The following is a 23,859-nucleotide window of genomic DNA, read 5'->3' as shown; positions in this document are numbered from 1 at the left end:
TATGACTGTATCTGGTTTACCAGCTGATACAGATCTAGTTCAACTTAACCACTCTGTGGCAGTAAGGCTATTTTAAGGTCCCTGTCCTTGCACAAGTAACTGAGAGCATAGGTCCTAGAGTAAAGAACCTCACCTCTGTTGTATCATAGACTTTTTTAGGTCTCTCACTCAACCTCCCTAGACCAGCTCCTATGTTCTTCAGCCAAACGACAGAAGGTGTCAACAGAGATGCTCATCATAGCATTAGATCTTGAGGCCAAAAGAAAAGTCTACATGTGTAAAAGTAAAGGAAGGGTTACAAAAGTGTGGGTTATCCACAAGGCACACTATCATGAGCCAGCTTAAAAATCATAGTTTAAATGTTTTTTTGTTTATTTTAGGGAGTGACACATGCCACCAGTGTAGAGGTCAGAGAACAACCTGGGTTGTTAGTTCTCTCCTTCCTTAAAGTGGTAGGGTTTTTGTTGTTGTTGTTGTTTTGGGGTTTTTTGTTTTTTTGTTTGGTGGTTGGTTGGTTTTTCAAGACAGGATTTCTCTGTGTCTTTGGAGGCTGTCCTGGAACTAGCTCTTGTAGACAGGCCTGGTCTCGAACTTGCAGAGATCCACCTGCCTCTGCCTCCTGAGCACTGGGATTAAAGGCGTGCACCACCAATGCCAGGCTCTTTTGGAGTTTTTTATTCAGGGTCTCACTATGTAGCTCAGGCTGGCCTTGAACTTGTAGCAGTCCTCTTGCCTCTCCATCCCCAGTGCTGGAATTGTACTTGAATGCTGCCAGGCCCTGTGCTGTCCAAGTTATTTCTGATCTCTTAAATGCTGTTCCACTTTCTTTTTTTTTTTTTTTTCTTTAGAAACTGTTTTTCTTTTAATTGACCATTTAACCAAAAGGTGGTTGGGTATCTGGAATCAAAACAATCTAAGACGGCCTCAAAGGGCCTGCCTTCTTATAACGCAAAACACAAAAGGGTAAAACCAGAAGCTGACAGGGTCTTCCCTCAGTTCTCCCCAGAGAAGAATAAGCGCAGACATTCATACAGATGACTCAGCAAACACTGGATGCCCATGGACGCCACCCCCAAATGAAGTGTGAAATAGACAGGCCATCTCCATACCGCCTGCCTCTTCTTCAACCACAAACAAGCACTCAACCATCTGGCTGAAGGAACCATTTGTTTACTGCTTAATGGGAGGTGACACTGTCCCCCAAAAGAAAGAAAACAACCTTAGATGTAATAGCTGTTCCCAGGAGACTGGAGGCTGAAGCTCCATGAGGAGCTTACAGAGGAATCGTGCAGGACTCAAGTACTGGGCCCTGTTCTTTTTTTTTTTTTTTCCCCAGAAACTCTGCACCCAGGCTTCCAAGGTGAGGTGGTGGGGTCCCTGAAGCAGCCCTGAGGGAAGAGGCAGGAACAAGGGAACAAGAAACAGGATCAGCTGAGGCACTCCATGCTTGCTCTGACTCGCTCCATCTCATGTAGGAAACTGTAGAACTGAGGCAACGTTAATTCTATATACACATTTTCCATTTGTTTTCCTTTCTTAACCACCAACTTTAACTGTAAAAATATGCTTCCCACTTTCTCTAATTCACTGCTTCCAGATGTCACTCCAAATCGCCACTCCATATCAACCAGCTGGTTAATCATCAGGGTCTGACCTATGGCCCACTGTGCAAGGGTTGGGGCATTCTGCTTCCACTTTTCAGAAAAGTAAGTGGCTTTCTCCTCATTAAGACCTAGAGTCAGGAGATCAGCCCGCACCTGCTCGGCAGTGAGGCCCTTCTTCAGTGCACCATTTGGAACCAGAAGGAGGCTTTTCATGATGCTTTTGAGGGGGCCAAGACTGATCTGATTGGTGGTGGCAAATTCAGAGAGCTGAGCCAGAAAGTGCTCCACCTCTTTGGGCTCAGTTAGGAAATGGAAAAGCACTTCTGTCAGGGCTGAGAACTGCTGAGCGCCCAGCTGGTTCAGTTACTGCATGTCGCTGCGCACGGCCTCGGGCACGGGGTCCTGCGTGCAGTGCAGGCGACCCATGGCGCCAGGAGCCCGGCCGCCCAGCAAATGGCACTCGCTTCCTCCGCTGTTCCACTTTCTAGTATGCAATACTTTGTGTGATTTTTTGCCCATGTGTATCGAAGAGAACATGACTTCTTTTTTAGTCACATGCTTGACCAGTGGCTATAAAGAATTTGTGGCTGGGTGTTGGTGGTGCACGCCTTTAGTCCCAGCACTCGGGAGGCAGAAGCAGGTGGATCTCTGTGAGTTCAAGACCAGCCTGGTCTACAAGAGCTAGTTCCAGGACAGCCTCCAAAGCCACAGAGAAACCCTGTCTCGAAAAACCAAAAAAAAAAAAAAAAAAAAGAATTTGTGACTGAACAACCAGGTTAACCATGATACATCTGTGTGTCTACATGAGTTTTCTTGATGAAAGTGTTGACATGATTTCAAAATCACTACGTAGATATATCCATAGCTCAATTGATATCAAGAAAAATTACTAAAGTACTGTTTTTAAAAATCCCTTAAAAATATTTTCTAGGGCCAGAGAGACAGGTCAGTAATTAAGAGCACTGGCTGCCCTTCCAGAGGACCCAAGTTCAAGTCCCAGAACCCACATGGCAACTCACAACCATCTATAAATCCTGTTCCAGGTGACCCGATATCTTCATACAGACATACCTGCAGGCAAAATACCAATATACATAAAATATTAGAAAACAGGGCTGGAGAGATGGCTCATTGATTAAGAACACTGGCTGTTATTCCAGAGAACCGGGTTCAATTCCCAGCAACCACGTGGCAACTCACAACTGTCAGTAACATATATTCCAGCGGTTCCAATTCCCTTATACAGATATACATGGAGGTAAAACACCAATGTACATAAAATAAAAAATATTAAAAAATAAATTATTAAAAATATTTTTCTTTGTCTATAGGGCAACTCAACATTTCTACAGAAGATTTAAACAAAAATATCTACTAAAACAGTTTTGGTAAAAGACTAGATGTTGTAAAATAAGATTATTTTCCCTCTTATGTGTCTCTTCAGTGACATGCAATCTGTCATCATAAACTCTTAACAACTATAATGTGAACTGGAACTTTGGCTTTAACGCTCTGACTTCTAGACTCAGATCTACTGAATGACTATATAACTAGGGTAGAATATGGAGCCACTGTTTACCACATTCCCTAATGTATAAGATAGAGCTAATAATATTGTTTGCCTCATAGGATGTTGTGATAATCAAGTGGGACAAGAAACCCAGAGTTTTAGTTTTGTTTGTTTATTTTATTTTGTTTTTTGTTTTTGAAACAGGGTTTCTCTGTGTAGCCCTGGCTGTCCTAGAACTCACTCTGTAGACCAGGCTGTTCTGAACTCAGAGATCCTCCTAACTCTGCCTGTTGAGTGCTAGGATTAAAGGCATGTGCCACCACTGCCCTTAATAACTTTTCACATTAGAATATTGATACTTTTGCAGAAATATCAGAATTTGTTTAAGGTGAGAAATATGTTTCCCTTTTTATTATTTGTGTCTTTAACAAATATGCAATGTAAATGAAATGGAGTGCCTTGGATGATTTGTGTGTGTTTCCATGACTTTTTATGGGCTATCTAAGGTGCAGTATGGACAGGAGACAATGCAGCAGAATGGAACTATCTGAAAATTTCCATCCCAATGTTACTCACCCTCAGTGTCTCCGGGATCTCTTTCTGTGGAGGTAAGCTGATTCCTGACTTGAGGTTTCCAGTAGGAGGAAATGAGAAATGAGAGTCTTCAGTGCTCTTTAGCTTTTTGGGGCAAAGATGAATTTAGGAAAGAAAATGGGAGGAGAGCAAAATGGTTGCTTCAAAATTTATTGCACAGCTTGGTGTGGTGGCTCACACCTTTAATTCCAGCCCTCTAGAAGCAGACATAAGAGGATCTCTGTGAGTTCAAGACCAGCCCGGTCTACACAGCAAACTCCAGGACAGCTGGCACTATATGGAGAAATCCTATCTCAATAATAACAATAATAATAAAAATAAAAATAATTTTACATGTATCTTGTCTGAATTGAGGACATGAAGTCAGGTAGTAGAAGGGGAGTCTGTTTCCTTCCCTCGTTCCTTCAGCATTGCCTCCAGAGTCACAGTAACTGAGTCTTCCAGAAACAGACTTTTCTTCTTGAAAGTGGAAAGAATGAGCGCTGTAAACAACTTAGCAAGCCAAAAGCCAGCCTAGGGCTGAGTGTGCAGCTCAGTAGCATGCTAGCCTGGTGTGCTCAAGGCCTTGGGTTTGATGGCAGCAGCATAGCCAAGGGACCAAGAGAGCCAGCCTTACAAAAACACTTTCTGCTCGGCAGATGTAAGATTCTGTGACATAATTTAGCTGTTTTCTTCTTTAAGATATGCTCGATTGGTACAGTGCTTGCCTAACATGCAAGAAGCCCCCAGTTTGATCCTCAGCCCCACATAAAAACAAGCATGGTCACACATACCTAAGGACATGGAAATATAAGGATCAAAGGTTCAAGGTTGTCCTTAGCTACTAGCAAGATTGAGGTCAGACAGGGCTATATAATACCCTGTCAAAAAGATGTGACTGTGGAGAGGGCTCAGTCAGTGAAGTGCTTGCTAGACAAACATGAGGACCTAAGTTCAGAACCCCAGCACCTATGTAAAAGAGCCAGGCACAGTGGCACATGCCTGTAACCCAAAACTGGGGAGGCTGGGATAGGAGGGTCCCTATTGCTTGCTGTCCAGCCAGTGAAGAGTGATTGAGGAAGACACTGAAGTCAGGTCGTGGCCTCTGCATGCACATATACCTTCTCACATGTGAACACACACATACACATGCACACCTACATATACATACATGTCTGAGGGCTTATCATCCCTGCATCATTAGAATTCAATGCAGATAAGCAAACCGAGATGAACGTGCATTGTATATACTGGCTACAGTTCTAGCTGCAGGTCTGAATGCTTTTTTTCTCTACTAGAATAAAAACAAATTAATATCACTTTTTTGATATGTGTATCTTTGTGACATTGGTCCTCATACAAGAAATACATGTCCTTACTCAAGGGGTAAGCATGAAATTCTACATAAATCTCCAAGGCTGACAACTTTCTTTTCAGTGGTTGATATTTCTTTGCCTTTTCATCCAAAAGAAATAAATGACCAGCCACCTTTCCTTTAGTACACAAACACACACCTAACCAGGGGACATTGTGTAATTTCTGGGTGATGGAGGATCCAGAACACATAGGACAGCTGTTCCTACAGAAAAGCCTGTGATCTTTTCACAAACAGAAAAAAGGAAAAAAAATCATAGAGCATTCTGCCAGATCCCTGAATGGACTGGTTTTCATGGCTCAAACTCCCCTTTTTGAGGCCACAGGTTTGCTTGTCCTGTTGAACATCTCCTCTCAGTTTTCAAGGCCTTATTTTACCTTAACACATCATTTCTTCCAAGTCTTGTTTCTTCATCTGGTCTTTCTCTAACCAGCTGATGTGGGTGGCTTCATTGGCAATCCAGAGACAGAGCTGCTGGTGCGTTGGTACCAGGCTGGAGCTTACCAGCCCTTTTTCCGTGGCCACGCTACCATGAACACCAAGCGTCGAGAACCCTGGCTGTTTGGGGAAGAATACACTCGGCTGATCCGGGAAGCTATCAGAGAGCGCTACACCCTCCTACCCTATCTGTATTCTCTGTTTTACCGTGTGCACATGTCTTCTGAACCTGTTATGAGGTAAAAAGGGCATGCTCTAGTTAGGGGCTCCCACAACCTACCAAAGATGAGGGACTGGAAAAGGGAACAAAAGCCATGTGTTTAGTCAAGTTTCAGTCAGCTTCACTGCCTGTTGTGCATGGGGGACTGGCTGTTGTGCACAGGTGCCGGATGTTGTAGATGGGGGGTTGGCTGTTGTCACGGGGTGCCGGATGTTGTAGATGGGGATTGGCTGTTGTGCACGGGTGCCGGATGTTGTAGATGGGGGTTTGGCTGTTGTGCACGGGTGCCGGATGTTGTAGATGGGGGCTGGCTGTTGTGCACAGGTGCCGGATGTTGTAGATGGGGGTTGGCTGTTGTCACGGGGTGCTGGATGTTGTAGATGGGGACTGGCTGTTGTGCACGGGGTGCCGGATGTTGTAGATGGGGGTTTGGCTGTTGTGCACGGATGCCGGATGTTGTAGATGGGGGCTGGCTGTTGTGCACGGGGTGCCGGATATTGTAGATGGGGGTTTGGCTGTTGTGCACTGGGTGCTGGATGTTGTAGATGGGGATTGGCTGTCGTGCACAGGTGCACGACTAACTTCTGATGGGTTCCTTGTCAAGAGACAGGCATCTGACCTCTACGTGACCAAGGCAGGTTTATGGCAAGCACGTGTTCGGCTGTTATGGCTGCCAAAAGGGAAGCCGGTTCCTTCATTGGTATTTGCTGAGATGGAAATGTTGTAAAGAACAAGGCAATGACTTTGCAGCTAAATAGCTTTCGCATCTTATTCATAAGCCTCCTCACATGAAAAGTTAATTTCCCTACCATCTGAGGCTTGATGTTACCCATAGGGTTGAAATTGAGGTGCGCTTTTTTCTAGAATAAAAATTCTATTTTGAAGGCAAAAATCAACTTTCTAGGTTAGAGAAAAACATGCCCAGACTTTGGAGTCTGCAGTTCCTAAACTTGCTTCAGATCAGACATTTCCTGGTGATTCTAGTCATCAGCCAGGGTTAGAAACACCTGCTTTGTATCATTCAGTAGAAACAGCATTTGTGTTGTTGCAAAGGCTGGTGAATAAATAACAAGTTTCATTTATTAAAAGAAAATATTAGGTCAGAGAGTTGGCTCAGCAGGTAAGCAGTTGTTGCTCTTACTGAGGACCTGGATTCAATTCCCAGCACCCACATGGTGACTCACCACTGCCTGTAACTCCAGTACTGGGGGATCCAGTACCCTCTTTAGGCAGCCGCAGGTACCAGGCATGCATATGCTGCACATATATACATGCAAGCAAACCACTCATACACATAAAATAATGTTACAACTCTAAAATATATCAATTAAAAATATCTTTTCCTTGGGACTGGAGAGATAGCTGAGCAGTTAAAACCAATGCTTGGTTCCCAGCATTGATGTTCAGTTCCAAGGGCTTCCGGCCTGCTTCTGGCTCCTGAGAGAGCACTTGCACCCAAATGGTGCACACACGCAATTAAATAAAATTAAAGATGGTTAGAACCACTAAGTTGCTATCTAGACACAGATATTAAGAGTTTTTTTTTTTTATGAACCTAAGTGACTCCTAGAGGAGTTCTATTAAACAATAATTATTTTAAAATGTTGGTAATTTCTCACCCTCCCCCAGTGTTACCAGCTTGAAAGCAATGAAAACTAGTTCCTTTCATCTAAATAATTAATGTTTAAATGATACATGAAAGTCAGTAACTACAAGAAGTGGCACATGATTACCATTATGATAAAATGTGATTTTTCTTTTTTCAAACATTTACTTTACAACAAAAAAATTAGGCATTTAGACTTGCCTTAGTTTTTGTCTGTTAGAGTGGTAGTTACTCAATAGCCAGATAGGAAAGCAACATTTAATAGAATTCTCAATATTTCATTAGGACATTCAGGTTGATAGAAAGCTCTTTCACATAATAAATATAAAGTAACCATAGCAACTGCTCATAAGCTCTTTGGTCATATGAAAAAGAATATTGGCTCTTTGGTACTTTCCAATTCCTTTTGGAGAGTTATAATGCTGAAAATATAAAAATCTAATAAAACACTTAGCACCAAGAATAATAAAAACATAATGATATTTTAAAATATGAATTCTGTTTCCTTTCCCCAGGCCTCTGTGGGTCGAGTTCCCTGATGACTTAGAGACTTTCAGTGTGGATGATGAATACATGCTGGGTAAATATTTATAGATTAGTTATAGTTGTGATATAACTATATTTTTATTATATTTTCTAGTGACAGTACTCCAAGCCCAAGAAAGACAATAACAAAAACGATCAATTCACCTTTTTTTTCTTTTTTTTTTTTAGTCAGGGTCTTATTTAGCCCAGGCTGGCCTGGAAATTACTCTGTATTTCAAGTGCTGGGATTACAGGCATGCCTCATCACACATGGTGCTAGGGATTGAACCTGGAGCCTCATGCATACTAGACAAGTACTCTACCAACTCAGCTATAGCCTCAGCCCTCCTTCACCAGAGATTTAATGTGACAGTAAGACTGTGGCTCTAGTCTGTTGTAGTGTAGCCCTTACAATACAGTTCCTACTAATGCCAAATAAATCCATTGTATTGGTGGGTGTGATTTGAGGGTTCTGGCTGGGGCCAACTCCACAAAGCCTGGTAAAATTGCTACAGAAAGGAAAGTATGAAAAGTAGATCAGATGTCTATAGTAAAGACACTCAATAACTGGTTTCATGAGTAATAGTAGACCTCATTTTTTTTTCTTGTGAGACAGGGCTTTGTAGCCCAGGTTATCCTTGAACTTGTAATCATCTTTGTCAATGTCTAGATTGCTGAAATTGCAAGCACATATATACTCCCATGACTCACTAGGCTTCTTTAACGAGGATGAACTGTGAAATCTAGAACATGGAAGCTTATTGTATTAAGAATGGAGCTCCAAGGGCTGGAGAGATGGCTCAGAGGTTAAGAGCTCTGGCTGCCCATCGGAGGTCCTGAGTTCAATTCCCAGCAACCACATGGTGGCTCACAGCCATCCATTATGAGATCTGGTGCCCTCTTCTGGTGTGCAGATATACATGGAAGCAGAATGTATACATAAATAAATAAATAAGCAAACAAATAAAATCTTTTATATAAAAAAAGAATGGAGCGCAAGACAAGGCTAGATATTGATTCCCAAAGAATAAATTACACTCTAAGTAGTGGAAACCTCCAAATGTAAATAATAACAGTAACATTACAGTAATATAGTTCAGGGCATGCTCTTATATAACATGCACAAGACTCTGTGCTCAATCCCTGGCACTTGAGGCTTCAACTTAAGTCACTGCCTTGGAGAAATGTCTTTCATCATCCCTTACCTCTTTATACCTTAGTTTTTTCCTCCCCACTTAAAGTCCCTCCTGCCTCTTATGTAATTTTCATTTTGCTTTGTACTTTTACTTCTTTAACTATTTGTTTTAGCCCTAATTCACTTGTAATTACTTTTTTAAAAAAGATTTATTTATTTATTTTATGTATGACTGTTCTATCTACATGTACATCTTTATTCCAGAAGAGGGCATCCAATCCCATGTTGACAGCTGTGAGCCACCGTGTGGTTTCTGGGAATTGAACTCAGGACCCCTGCAGGAGCAGTCAGGGCTCTTAGCTGCTGAGTCATCTCGCCAGCACTGTAACTACTTCTTTCTTTTTTTTTTTTTTTTTTTTTTTTTACTACTTTCTAATATATGTCGTCACTTACTACAAACTCCATGAATGTTGGAGCCATGTTTGTTTTCTTTACTCCTAGGTCCCCAGCACCTAGCGTGGTGCATGAAACTCAGTAAATAAATCTCCGTTGGCTAGAAGAAACAATTCAAGATAGGCATAGTGGTACATGCCTATAATCCCAACACTCACAATACTAAGGCAGGAGGATCACGAGTTCAAGGTGCCTAGGTTACGTAGTGAGACCCTGTAAATAAACCTTTAAGATGAATTAATCAGTAGATGCACTTTACACATGCATGACACCAATATGAAAGCAAAAGTAACACTTCAAGCTATCCCTAAGAGAAGTACAGATCTGCAATGGTAACTGTGTTATGGGATAATCTTTTTGTACACTGTGAAGCTGTGTCTCTGCCAAGGCACAGTCTGATTGGTTTAATAAGGAGCTGAATAGCCAATAACTAGGTGGGACTTCTAGGGAGAGAGAGGAACTCCTGGGAAGAATCTGAAAGGTGGGAATCTGCCAGTGAGAACCAAAGCAAGTTGGACGTACAGTATGTAGGAGAGGTAACGAGCCAGGTGACAGAATGTAGATTAATATAAACAGGTTAATTTAAGTTATAAGAGTTAGTTGGGAGCAAGCCTAAGCTAAGGCCAAGCTTTCATAATTGATAAAAGGTCTCTGTGTCACTATTCGGGAGTTGGCAGTCCAAAGAAGGTCTGACTACAGTAACTGCCCAAGCAAAGGGCCTGAAGAGCTGCACTGACCAGACTTTTGATAACATTGTGGCTCATCTAACCAGTGTCATTCGTGGCAAACAATGAAGCACCTAAGAAGATACAATGGTGCTTTCTGATTACTGGCATACCTATAGGGATGCAGAAAATGAAACTGGAACTGAGCATGGCTGTTCAAGCCTGTAACTGTAGTACTGGAGAGGCTAAGGCAGGAGGATCATCCTAAGGCCAGCCTGGGATGTAGAGCAAGTTCCAGGTCAGTCTTGGCTACATAGCCAAGACCTTGTCTTAAAAAACCCAAAAGCCAATGCAAATAAGCACACAGGATGCAATAGAATATTTCAGGGCCCCTGCCCTATAATCCTAACAGCCACAAGTGGGTTTAATCCATTACTTTTTTGAGCCCTGTCCTTTTTCTACTGTTGCTTCTCTCTGGTGAATTATTTGTTCAACTCACATAGTCTCGTGATCTTAAAATCACAGTAGTATTCAACTAAGCAAAAGGAGCTTTCAGGTTTCCTGTAGTGATACTCAGTTTTATCTCCTCCTCATTATTTAGGAAGTGCTTTATTGGTTCATCCAATCACAGAGCCACAGACCACCATGGCTGATATATTCCTGCCAGGGTCAAATGAGGTAAGAGCAATAACAGACATATCTTGTGTCTCTTAGCTCTCATGCCTGCATTTCTCTTGGGAAAGAGATTGCTCCAGCATGCAGTTGTGAATTTGCCTCAGATGACTGTAGGTTTTCAGCAGTCATGACTGTAACTTAATGGGGGGACGATGGAGAAGATGAGTAGGTGACAACCTCAGGGAGGATTTGCTTTCACACTTTGACTTGTATGAGGTCCTTATGGAGATGGGGGTGTGGCTTTAAGGTAGAGGATTTATTCCACCCAGTTACTTTGTGGGACTCTTTTCGGTAATTCAGCAACTAACCTCCTTTGCTAGGGCTCCCAGATAAAACTTAGGACCTTGTCTCCGAATCTCATATTGTCACTCCCCAAAAAAGCAATGCTGAGGGAGTAATCAAGTTTCCCCTGGGTTTCCCTCCAAGTCTGTTTCTTCTTTCCTCCTGCCTTGTGTGTGCTTGGTTTGTTTGCTGTATGCTTTCCTTTCCTTTGTTTTGTTTCCTCTCTTTCATCTTACTTAGGGTTACATGATGGAGGAGGTCCTTCTGTGTATATGTTTGTCTTATTAGTTGATAAATAAAGTACTATTGGCCAATAGGGAGGGAAGGAAGATAGGTGGGACTAGGAGTCAAGGAGAATTCTGGGAAATGTAGTAAAAAGTCTGTGATCTAGGCAGGAAGTGACATAGCAGGCAGACTCAGAAAATAAGCAGGAACAATCAGGAAGTTGCTCTCCTCTTCCTCTTCCTCCTCCTCTCTTCTCGGGGAGCCGCCATGTGAGCCCAACAATAGAGTACACATGCTGTCGCTGGCATCCTTAATCAGATAAATCTTTATAAAATATATAGATTAATAATTATGGTTGATACTTAAGACAGAGATAGCACATAAGAAATCATAGTCATTGGCCAGCAGCATTGTAATTAATACAAGACTCTGTGTGTTATTTTGGGCACCCACATGGTGTCAGGGCTCAGGTGGCTTGGCGGAAAGAGTTATCCTTACAGTTACAAGCGTTAAGTTGGTTTATTTATTGTGTGTGCACATGATGGGGCATGTACACATGTCCCAGCATGCAGGTGGAGATCAGAAAACAATTTTGTGGAATCAGTTCTCTCCTTCCCCCTCTATGTGGGTTCTGGGGAGCAAATTCAGACATCCAGTCTTTACCTTTACTTTCTGAAACATGTCACCAGCTCAAGCATGTAAAGGAAGGTAACTGTACACGGAATATGGATATAGATGGTTAATTTATTAAGGGGAACTCACTGACATGAGGAACCGATGACCCAGGTTGGCACTCGGGGAATCCAATCTCAGCAGCTCTCCAAGACCCAACCGGAACCCGGTGAGAGAGAGCCAAGTGCCCCTCTCCTCCGATCCTTATCCCACAGGCACCTTAGAACCTTCCGCACCTGTGGCCATGCCCAAACGGCATGGTCAGCGACACAGGTGCATAGGGGTCTCTCCCTACACAAGCATGAAGCTTTTACAAGACAGTGGACGATTATGTCACACTGCAGTTTCCATGATGAGACTTTAATTTTTTCCATTTTTTCTCTTTAATTTTGTTTTATTGGAGGGGGTATGCAGGAACAGAGGGTAGATGTGAAGGGATGGGAAAATGGATGGGATCAAAATACATAATGTAAAAGACACATAGAATAAATAAAAGGGGGAAAAGAACCATGGAGGCATCATCTCAATCTCCCACACACACCAAGTTCTTAACTGTCACACAGATCCAGCACCTAGCACTGTGGTAGGTTGTTCAGTAATTAACTTTTGGATGTATACATGGACAAGGGATGGTCTTTAGTTCATCAAGCATACCCTTTGGTAGTATCTTACTCTTCCTTCTCTTTTTGAGATGGGGTCTCATATATCTCAGGCTCTCTTTGAAATTTAAGATGAACTTTAACTTCTGATCCTCCTGCCTAGAATTACAAGCATGTACCACCAGGCCCAATTACCACCAGGCCCAAGTACCACCATGCCAAGTTTATCCTATGCTGAGGATTGAACACTGGGCTTTGTGTATGCTTTGGGACTTTCCTTCCTTCCTTCCTCCCTTCCTCCCTTCCTTCTTCCTTCCTTCCTTCCTTTCTTTCTTTCTTTCTTTCTTTCTTTCTTTCTTTCTTTCTTTCTTTCTTTCCTTCTTTCTTTCTTCCTTTTGAGACAGGGATTCTCTGTGTATAGCCCTGGCTGTCCTGGAACTCACTCTGTAGACCAGGCTGGCTTCAAACTCACTGAGATCTGTTTGCCTCTGCCTCTTGAGTACTGGGGTTAAAAGCATGTGCCACCACCACCCAGCTGAGATTTTCTTAAAAGAATATATCAGATCTGGTGGTACAGGCTCATAATTCCACTAGGAAGTTTGCAAGTTCAAGGCCTAGCTGAGCTACATGGTGGGTTCAAGGCCAGGCTGGGTACCTTATACGACTCTGTATCCATTAAAAAGTAAGGAAAGCAGAAGATACACTTCAGTGGTAAATTCCTTAGGATGCATGAGACCTTGGGTTCAATCCCAAGTCGCACATACACGTGTGCATCCACCCAACATACACAGACACACAGACACACAGACACACACAACATTGGGGGTGTTCTTCCTAACTTCTCCCACAAATTTTAATTATACTTATTTGAACTTTCTTTTTATTCCTTCCTGGGATTGCACAAGAGCTTTATTATAGGGCAAAAGGACATAGTCATTGGGTAAATGCAGGCTTCTCAGGAGAGAGATTGCTCATATTCTCTTTTCAATAGAGTCTGTTACATTTTAGGTCTGGTATGACTCTAAGACATTTGCACAGTGGAAAGGAGGGTGCACTGTGAAGATTCCAGTAACCTTGGATACTGTAAGTTATTTTCAGAGTATTATTTTTTACCTATTTAACTGTGTTTGTCTGTTCAGAATACAGAATACAGTGGTAGGCAACAGAAATTTTTCTTCCCGTAGTTCTAAAGGTTTAAGGCCTCTATCAAAGTTCCAGCTGACTCAGGTCCTCCTGGCATGGTGATTGTGATGGAAGAGGAAGGGGATAGTGTTCTTATAAATGGGGCTGGGGAGTTGGCTTGGTAGTTAAGAGTACTATTGCTCTCGCAGAGTACCTAGGTTTGCTTCCCATCACCCACACGGTGGCTACAACCACCTGCAGGTGATCCAACACCTTCTATCTGGCTCCACAGGACCAGGCACACATACATATAGGCAACACACACACACACACACACACACACACACACACACACACACACATATATATATATATATATATATAAAATAAAATAAATATAAGTATAAAATAAGGAAATGTTCTTGTAAGGATACTATTCCTATCATATCAGGACTTATCCTTATGACCCTGTCTCCAGATATAGTCACATCAATGTATGGGGCTTCAACATATGAACGGGAGGCACAAGCATCCTATTTATAATGTATCTCTGTGAAAGTCAAGCCAAGGGTGTCAGTATTTGACATAATAACACATACATGTGCATACAGAGAAAATAGAGTATAATTGTGCTCGCCTTGGGCTGTTCTTGGGAGAGGATTTGGGAAGCAATAAGAGTGACTGCTGAAGGACACAGTTTTCTCCTGGAACTGTTAAAAGGATTCTACAGTTGATTGTGTCTGTGGTTACATGACTGTACATATTGAAGTGGTTTGATTGTATACTCCAATTGTAAATTTTGAACCATATGAATTATAGCAATAAAGCTGTTAAGATATGTGAAGAGTTAAAAAATACACACATAAAATCTGACTCATGGCATAGAATATTGAGAATAAACAACTCTTTCTTGTTTATCTACTCTTGTGTCTAAGAACAGTAACACTGAGAACAGAGACAGTGGGCCCTGCAATGCCAAATACAATGTAAAAAAGTGAGGGGTGCTACTCTGGGCCTCCAGGCAAGAGAACATATCATTTATGAAATCAGAATCAAAGTGGCCATCCCCCTGAATCTCGAACATGACCATGGGCCCTGTAGAATGAAGAAGATTAATAGAATAGTGCTGTTATCTTTCCAGATTGTCATCCAAGGTTTCATTATAAAGTAACTAGTTCCAGACATCAACTTTCAGGTCCAGAAGAGACCTTAATAATCTTCTGCCCTAACCCCTTTGTCTTAGTCACTGTTCTGGTGCTGTGAACAGATACCATGACCAAGGCAGCTCTTACGGAAGAAAGTATTTATTTGGAGGCTTCCTTATAGACAGAGGCTTAGTCCATTATCATCATGGCAGACAGCATGGCAGGGCTCATGATCTGGGCAGCTCTTTGCAGAGGCAAGAAGCCTACCAGGCTCTCCTGCAGAGAAACATAGCAAAGGACTGGAAGGTGTGGACCATGCCCAGAGCCATGGTGTTAGCCTCACTTCACTGTCCCTTGATGCAGGTTCTGAGCCTCAGAACTGAGTCAGTCATCCTGCTGACCCAGACAAGCAGGGGTAAAAGTGAACAGATGCTGTGAGAAAGGACACATCATCTCCCCAGACACAGAACACTTTGTGTAAGCAAACACTATGGGGCCCACTTACATAAACAGAGAAACCCACTCTTTAGCATGTCTCTAGAATAATGTGCTTGTTATTTTATTGACAAGGATGTTAAAGGTCTAAAATAGAATGCCCTTTCTGATCAAGTTGAAACACGAGTTTTTAGGGGTAACTCTGGGTCTCCAATAGGATAAGCAGAATTTAAATGAAAAAGAGTCAAGGATAGTGTGCTAGTTAGTTTTTGTCAACTTGACATAAACTAGAGTCACCTGGCAAGAGGGAACCTCAGTTGAGGAATTGCTTCCATCAGATTGGCCTGTAGCAAGTCTGACTGACATTTCCTTGATTGTTAATTGATGCAGGAGGGTACAGCTTCCTGTGGGTGGTACCACCCCAGGGCAGGTGGTACCAGGAGGTATAGGGACTGAAGCTGAACATGCTCCTGGAAGCAAGCCATTAGCAGTGTTTCTCCATGATCTCTGCTTCAGTTCCTGTCTCCAGGTTCCTGTCTTGATTTCCCTTGATGAGGGACTGTAAGCTGTAAGATCATATAAACCTCTTCCCCTCAACTTGCTTTCAGTCAGTGTTTTATCACAGCAACAGAACCCAAGCTAAGACAGACACGTATAGATAATAGAGCGATTTTATACAGTTGCCCTTATTTTTAAAATATGGATGACTTGGAGCCAGAGAGTTAGCTCAGTGCTTGTCATGCAAGCCTGACAACCTCAATTCAGTTCTTAGAACCCACATAAAGGTGGAAAGAGAGAATTAACTTCATGAAGTTGTCTTCTGACTTTCACACACATGCCATGACATGGATGTGTCACACACACATACACACAAAGCAATGGTTATAAATAATAAATAAGTAAATAATTTTAATGAACCATTTTTTAGTCAAGCCATTTTCTTTTAATTTCACAGTTCCCATGCTTGCCATTTCTCTGCCCATAAATATTCTTTGCTTGAGTCTACATCTGTAAAGAGTATGGATCTCATACTGTGAAATATTTTTAAATTCTACTTGGAAAGTTCCTTGTATGGGTATGTCATTCCTGAGAGTGCTGCTCTGTTGCAGATACCAGTGTTTCAACGAGGCGGAAGTGTGGTACCAATAAAGACCAGTGTGGGCAAGTCCACAGGCTGGATGACTGACTCCCCATATGGACTCCGGCTTGCTCTAAGCACTCAGGTATTCTATTCCATCTCTTTACAGTAGTGGCCTTTTGAGGGTATGAAAAAGTAATGACTCTCATATGAAACAGTGCTCCAATGTTAATCTCAAAATCAAGGGCTGAATCATTCTGAATCACTGTGAAGTCTGCCCTCTCTGACATTTTTCTTACGAACTCCGAGATCAAGGAATGATGCAAATATGTTTCTTGGGTATGTAATATCTATCTCTTAGGTTGGCATAGGTTATTAGTAGAACATTTATTAGGCAGCCTGCCCCTGAAGTAGTTGAAACTCAGTCTCCTACAGAAGAGGGATATAAAATAATATGTCCACTCTGCTGGGCAGTGTTGATGCTCGCCTTTAATCCTAGCACTCTGGAGGCAGAGGCAGGTGGATCTCTGTGAGTTCGAGGCCAGCCTGGTCTACAGAGTGAGTGCCAGGAGAGGCTCCAAAGCTACATAAAGAAACCCTGTCTTGAAAAATAATAATAATAATAATAATAATAATAATAATAATAATAATAATAATAATATGTCTTAACTCTTTGGTGTATACACTAATGCATTCAGTAACTGTGTTCTCATCAGGCAGCTCAAATCACTTAAGTCTCCTTGAGTATGGCTTGGGAGTGCCAAGAGCATACTTTCAGCCAAGTGAAACCTGTGTTATACACGTCTCTTATCCATTTATCCCAGTATCTTACAGAGCCAAATACATATTCTTGTTATAGTTATGCATATTTATATTAATGTTGTAAAATAGGTAAATTACAGTTTTCTTTTCCATGCATTTTATTGAAGCTTGTCTTCTTCAGCCAAACTCTGGTCTAGGATCCATGTGGGGTCCCAGAATGAATGCAATAAGCTAGAGACCCACCCTGAAGCCAATACTGTTAATAAGTAACCTGCCATGTGGAGGGCTGTAATGTTTGGCTACAAAAGAGGTCCTCCCACTTTGAGTAGGAAGGTCTTCTAAAGACAGTTGGTTTCGTCTATTATACAGTGATATTTTCAACTTTAGTTCTGTTCTGTGAATTTTCTTGTCACATTCTGGGATAGTATTTTCACGGAAGCCATTACTGATCATACTTCATATTTAATTTTCCTTCTGCAAGGTCTAACTCTTTGTGTTCCTCTTATGTAGCACTGCTGTTCATGTTACTGTATTATCTACTCAGGAGTGATTGGATATTGAATGTGTAAGGAGCTTGTGTGTAACTCTGTGCAGCTTGGAGACTCAGCTTTTCAGGCTTTTCACCGATTTTCAGATGACTATATATATATATATATATATATATATATATATATATATATATATAGGCAATATATATATATTGCCATTATCAGATCCTTTGTGATTCGCTCTGCAGGACTCTGCTGAGGGAGAGCTGTATCTTGATGACGGCCATTCATTCCAGTACCTCCACCAGGACCAGTTCTTACACCGCAGGTTTTCATTCTGTTCCGGTGTTCTGATCAACAGGTGAGGGCAGCTGCAAAGCTGTGACTCTTCTTAGATTATACTGCCCTCTTGGCATCTTCAAGTAAGTGAATAGCTCAAATTTTATATTACTATTTAGTGGCTTGAGAGGTGGCCTGTGGGTTAAATAACCATGGATGAACTTGAAGGGGACCCAAGTTCACTTCCCAACATCTATATGTTCTGTAACTCCAGCTGCAGGGGGTCTGACCCCCTCCCCACTCTTCTGGTGTGTAAGGGCATGTGGTGCACTTTCATACATGTAGCCAAAACATTCATGTTCATAAAAAAAGTAATAGAAAACCTTGAAGATATTATTTAAATAAATGAATGGTGAGGGCCATTTGTATTTTAATTACTGATCCTGAAAGCACCTTCCTTTTTGTCCTCATCTTCTTTTCCCTACATTCCTACAAAGTAAAACTACTTAGTTTAAGTACTCATTAATACCTTCATTCCCCATGTAACAATTAATTAGATATCTATTCTAATTTTAATTGGATTTTCATATTCAAGCCACCCTGTGCCTTTTGTGTCCTTCACATGGTTCAGAGAGATTGATGTGGCTGATTACCTGGTCCCTGGTACATAGAACCACCTGTTTTCATCTCTTTGTCCTACTGAATATGGCTCCTGTAGGACCATGACTCCATAGAGACAGACAAGAAGAACTCACAAGGATGGAGTTGTGAGATGAGATGTTGACCTGGTGACCAATCAAAAATCCCGTGCCTCTCCTTTTCCTGATAGCATTTGTAACTTTTCCAGGTGTGCTGATGAGAAGGGTCATTATCCCAGCAAGTGCATAGTGGAGCAAATCTTGGTCTTAGGCCTTAGGAAGAAGCCATCTTCTGTGACTACCCGCTCATCTGGTAAGCATTTGTCCTGTAAACCCAGAAGTATCTGCAGTGAAGAGATGCTCTGTTCCCAAACTGACTAACTATGCTTAGCTCAGACAATTTCTACCCTTTCTGGGTCAGTTCTCTAATCCCTAGAGTGAGCTTCTCGTCATGAATTGGTCTTTTTGCCCACAGTTAATATTTACTAAGAGAAATTGTTGAGGGCTGGAAAGATGGCTCAGAGGTTAAAAGCACTGGCTATTATTCCAGAGTTCCTGAGTTCAATTTCCATTAACCACATGGTGGCTCACAGCGATCTATATTGAGATCTGGTGCCCTCTTCTGGCATACAAGGATACATGCAGACAGAAAACTATGTACGAGAGAGAGAGAGAGAGAGAGAGAGAGAGAGAGAGAGAGAGAGAGAGGAGAGAGAGAGAGAGAGAGAGAGAGAGAGAGAGAGAGAGAGAGGAGAGAGAGAGAGGAGAAGGAGGGAGAGAGGGAGGGAGGGAGGGAGGGGAGGAGGGAGGGAGGGAGGGAGAGAGAGGGAGGGAGAGAGAGAGGAGAGAGAGAAAGAAGGAGGGAGGGAGGGAGGGAGAGAGAGAGAGAGAAAGAGAGAGAGAGAGAGAGAGATTGTTGAAGGCCTATAATAGTATCCTAGGTGTTTCTTAATTTGTAATAGGTTACAGCCATCCAGCCATCTTCAGCCCTGGAGAATTCTTAGCATTTTAAGGAACCTAATGCAAGAGATGGGTGTAGAATTATGCCCTCCCTTACCTCCTGCATTTCTTGAATAAATCACTTTGCTTCTTCTAGTTTCTTTGCAACCAGGAGTATACTCCAAACCATTAGACTCTTGTTTTAAAACATTCACAGGAGTTCATGAATAAAAGTGTTTCTTCTAAGTGAGGTGTAACATTGTTTGAGAGCACCAGACAAAGAATCAGATTTGGAGGCCGGGAAAGATATTTTTCTCCTGGTTTCTCAATGTCTTTTTAATTGTCTTGCTGTTTAGATGGTAAGGTTCAGCCTGCAGCTTTTACATACCACACTAAAGCATCGGCCCTAAGTCTGGAGAAGCTTTCCCTCAGCATTACCGATGACTGGGAGGTCCATATCAGATGACGAACAGGTGCCCTGGTGAAGAGCATGGGAGCCTTCAGACTGTCCAGCCTCCTGGCCTTCTGTGAGATCTGTGCTGCCATCCAATTTGCTTCCCTGGGAAAAAAATGATGTTTTACTTATGTCTAGAATACTGATGACCAGTAGATTTCAGATATGAAGATTTTGGGTGCAGTGGCCCATTCCTGTAATCACAGCACTCAGGAAGCTAAGGCAAAGGATCATGAGTTCAAAACTAGCTTAAGCTATCTCACAAGACCTTGTCTCAAAAAATCAAAAATAAGATTTCAAATTTTACATCTAAAGATGTATTACTGATGAACTGTACAAACACTGTTGTGGAGAGCTGTGCTTTGTCGGCCCAAAAGATGGCGCTGGCTTCTGCCTCCCACCATCCCGAGGGTGAGAGGTCTTTGTGCTGAACAATTTCTTATCTGGCTAAGGCTGGGCTTCAGGCCTGCTTCCGTGTATGTGGACCCTTCTGCTTTTGCCACGTGACAGTCTGGGGTGGACTGCCAAGGGCCTTTTAAACAGAGGGTCGGGTTTCCTCGGGGCCCCCAGAAGAAGATTGTACAAGGCTCCTAAAATAAACTGCAGGAAGAAGAGTTCCCGAGTTGTGTCTTTCTTGCTGGTCAAGATAGGCGCAGCATCTGGTGGCCCATACGGGGAACCCAGAACTTCCTGCAGGTAAGCAGGGGATCCGCGTCAAGAGCAGGAGACAAGGACCGCGACAAAAGCGGGGCTTTTAATTGCTCCCTCTGTAGATAAAGATGGAGCAAATTCGGCTCACAGGCCTGGCGAGCTGTGTTTGGGAACACAGAGGCAGCCATGCCGTTAATAAAGCAATTAGTGTATGAACAATGCCTCAGGGAATGCAGGTCTGCCATTACCCCCTACAAACATAAAGAGATTAAAACATGGACCAAGATCTGCCGGGAGCTTGATGGGCCACTGACCAACGCCGGCCTTGCTGCAGCGGTAGTTCAGCTGACCCGAGGTACCAAGGGGAACCCAGGCGCCTGTTTCAAGTGTGGCAAGGCAGGACATATAAAAAGGAACTGCCCAGAAAAAAAGACTGAGGATGACACGGGAGGCAGCGGCTTCAGTCGCTGGCAGCCTGGCCTATGCCCAAAATGCAAAAAGGGGAAACATTGGGCCAATGAATGCCGGTCAGTAAAAGACATTAACAGGAGGCCACTTGAGGCAGAAGTTAATAGCGCTTGGCCAAAAAACGCCCAGCGGCCCCCCCTGCCCTCAGGGTCCACAAATATATGGGGCAATAGAGACTCGGGAGAGACGCTGGGAACAAGGGGAGTGGCTGACCTTACAGCATCAAAGGAACCGAGGAGAGCCACTACAGGCTCAGCAGGACTGGACCTCCTCTCCACCTCCAGACTCGTACTAACTCCTCAGATGGGGATCCGACTGTTAGAATCAGATTTTCAGGTCCCCCTGGAGCCAGGCACAGTGGGGCTCCTTTTAGGAAGATCATCCACTGCCTTGAGAGGCCTTAGGGTACATCCTGGCGTAATTGATCCAGATTACACTGGGGTAGTGAAGATCATGGTTGAGTCCCCCAAAGGCATTACTGCCATCTCCCCTGGAGATAAAATAGCTCAGCTGATACTTTTGCCTAGTCTGCATCAACATTTTACTGCAAAGGACAGGGAGAGAGGGGAAAATGCTTTGGATCCACGGGAACGGATTTGGCCTTTTTGTCCCTAGATTTAGATCAAAGACCGGTGTTAGAGCTTACTATAAATGGGAAAAGAGTCCTAGGGGTCCTGGATACAGGGGCGGATAGGAGCATCATTGCTGAAAAGGACTGGCCTGCAGGCTGGCCAATACAAGCCTCTTCTCAAAACCTACAAGGGCTAGGTTATGCAAAGGCCCCAGATATGAGTACAAGACAGTTACAATGGAAAGATGGGAAAGGACACTCTGGAGTCATACAGCCTTACGTTTTGGAACTTCCTGTTTCCCTATGGGGAAGGGATCTCTTGAGAGACATGGGCTTCAAATTGAGCAATGAATATTCCCCTACTTCTCAAAAAAAATGATAAAGGACATGGGATACCATCCAGATTATGGATTAGGTAAATATTTACAAGGGAGAAAGGGAGAAAGTACAAACACGACAAAGAAATCCCAGGCAAGGTTTGGGTTTTTCCTAGAGGCCGCTGAGGAGGGAATTCCCATTACCTGGAAGACAGAGGAACCGGTATGGGTTCCTCAATGGCCACTGTCCTCTGAAAAACTGAGCGCAGCAAAGGTCCTTGTGGCTAAACAGCTGGCATTGGGACACATTAAACCATCAGTGTCCCCCGTGGAACACCCTCATCTTCATGATTAAGAAAAGATCGGGGAAAATGGTGCCTACTGCATGACCTAAGGGCAATCAATAATCAAACGCAGGTAATGGGCCCAGTACAACGAGGGCTGCTGTTGCTGTCTGCCTTGCCGGCATCCTGGCATATCATTGTGATTGACATAAAAGATTGCTTCTTTTCTATCCCCCTTTATGGCAAGGATAATGAAAGATTCGCTTTCACCATTCCATCTCAAAATCATAAAGAGCCCGATCAAAGATTTGAATGGATGGTGTTGCCACAAGGAATGGCCAATAGCCCCACCATATGTCAACTTTATGTTGGGGAGGCTATTGGACCACTGAGAAAAGAATTCCCTGCCCTAAAATGTCTTCATTATATAAATGATATGTTATTGGCTGCTAAAGAAGAGATGATGTTGGACAAGGCTTATATAAAGTTAGTTAAGCTGCTTTAAAAGGGGGGCTGTTTATTGCCCCCAAAAAGGTACAGAAAGAGAGAATGGTCACCCACTTGGGAACAAAGATTATGGGAACCATATTATCCCACAAAAGGTGAAATTGAAAAAAGATAATTTAAAAACTTTAAATGATTTTCAAAAACTGTTAGGAGATATAAACTGGGTTAGATGTTATTTAAAATTACCAAATTATGAGTTAAAACCTTTATATAATATGTTAAATGGGGACTCAGCTTTAGATTCCCCTCGACAGTTAACTCCTAAAGCAAGGGGTGCCTTACAAAAGGTAGAGGAAGGACTACAAGGTGCTTTCCTACAAAGATGTAGAGAAGGCCACGCCATCACACTATGCATCCTTCCTACATACTGCCAACCTACAGGCTTGCTTTGGCAAGAGGGCCCGCTGCTGTGGGTCTACCCTAAGATATCTCCTGCTAAATCCATTGAGCATTATCCCACTGCAGTGGCAAGGTTAGCCTTAAATGGGATCCAGCAACGCTTACAATTTTTTGGCATGGCCCCTAATATGATTATGGTGCCTTACTCCAGTCATCAAGTTAAGGTTCTTTGCTCCACGGTTGATGATTGGGCCATCCTACAATGTGGATTTAATAGAAGGATAGATAACCATTATCCCAGACACCCATTATTAGTTTTTTTTCAGGGAACACCCTGTGATATTCCCAAGGATGACATCGCCTCAGCCGGTTGGGGGAGCCCCAAATATGTTTACTGATGGTTCTAAGACTGTCTGTGGGGCCTACATGATATCGGGACGAGAGCCCATGCTACATCAATTCCAGCCTGGCTCCCCCCAGATTATAGAATTAAAGATAATAATAGAGGTTTTTAAGGCATACTCCTTCGCTTTTAATTTGATTTCTGATTCAGCCTATGTTGTTAATGCTGTTAACATCCTGGAAATGGCAGGACCCATAAAAGGTACCAGTCCAGTTTGCCTTTTGTTTAAGCAACTTCAACACTTAATTTGGCAAAGAAGGGCCTGCTTTTCTGTCCAACATATCAGAGCCCATACAGATCTGCCAGGACCACTGAATGAGGATAATGACAGGGTTGATCAATGGACCAGAATGGAATACATATTTTTAAGTTCCACCTTGGAAAAGGCAAGAGATTTTCATAAGACTTTCCATGTAAATGCC

At 42.7% G+C, this 23,859-nt stretch overlaps 2 protein-coding genes across 4 annotated transcripts in view; one reads left to right on the top strand and one right to left on the bottom strand.

The window, feature by feature from the left end:
* Nucleotides 1–20,511, top strand: part of Ganc (glucosidase alpha, neutral C) — a 57,090-nt gene extending 36,579 nt beyond the window's left edge. For all 3 annotated transcript variants that reach the window (XM_027422118.2, XM_027422119.2, XM_027422117.2), the window contains 9 exons: nt 3,621–3,722; nt 5,496–5,739; nt 7,842–7,906; nt 10,706–10,782; nt 13,566–13,640; nt 16,369–16,482; nt 17,836–17,948; nt 18,714–18,817; nt 19,800–20,511. In XM_027422118.2, coding sequence (XP_027277919.1) covers nt 3,621–3,722; nt 5,496–5,739; nt 7,842–7,906; nt 10,706–10,782; nt 13,566–13,640; nt 16,369–16,482; nt 17,836–17,948; nt 18,714–18,817; nt 19,800–19,909 — 1,004 coding nt within the window. In that variant the 3' untranslated portion in view covers nt 19,910–20,511. The remainder of the gene's footprint in view (nt 1–3,620; nt 3,723–5,495; nt 5,740–7,841; nt 7,907–10,705; nt 10,783–13,565; nt 13,641–16,368; nt 16,483–17,835; nt 17,949–18,713; nt 18,818–19,799) is intronic.
* LOC100759581 (COMM domain-containing protein 7-like) lies at nt 1,331–2,040 on the bottom strand. Its single transcript, XM_035446073.1, is given in 1 exon segment — nt 1,331–2,040. A coding segment is annotated over 1 exon segment (603 nt). The 5' UTR covers nt 2,031–2,040; the 3' UTR covers nt 1,331–1,427.
* Nucleotides 20,512–23,859: the final 3,348 nt, after the last annotated feature.

Source organism: Cricetulus griseus, chromosome 6, assembly GCF_003668045.3.
Source record: "Cricetulus griseus strain 17A/GY chromosome 6, alternate assembly CriGri-PICRH-1.0, whole genome shotgun sequence".
NCBI lineage: Eukaryota > Metazoa > Chordata > Mammalia > Rodentia > Cricetidae > Cricetulus > Cricetulus griseus.
The sequence above is the reverse complement of the archived record's forward strand: the minus strand, read 5'-3'. Positions and strand labels throughout refer to the sequence as shown.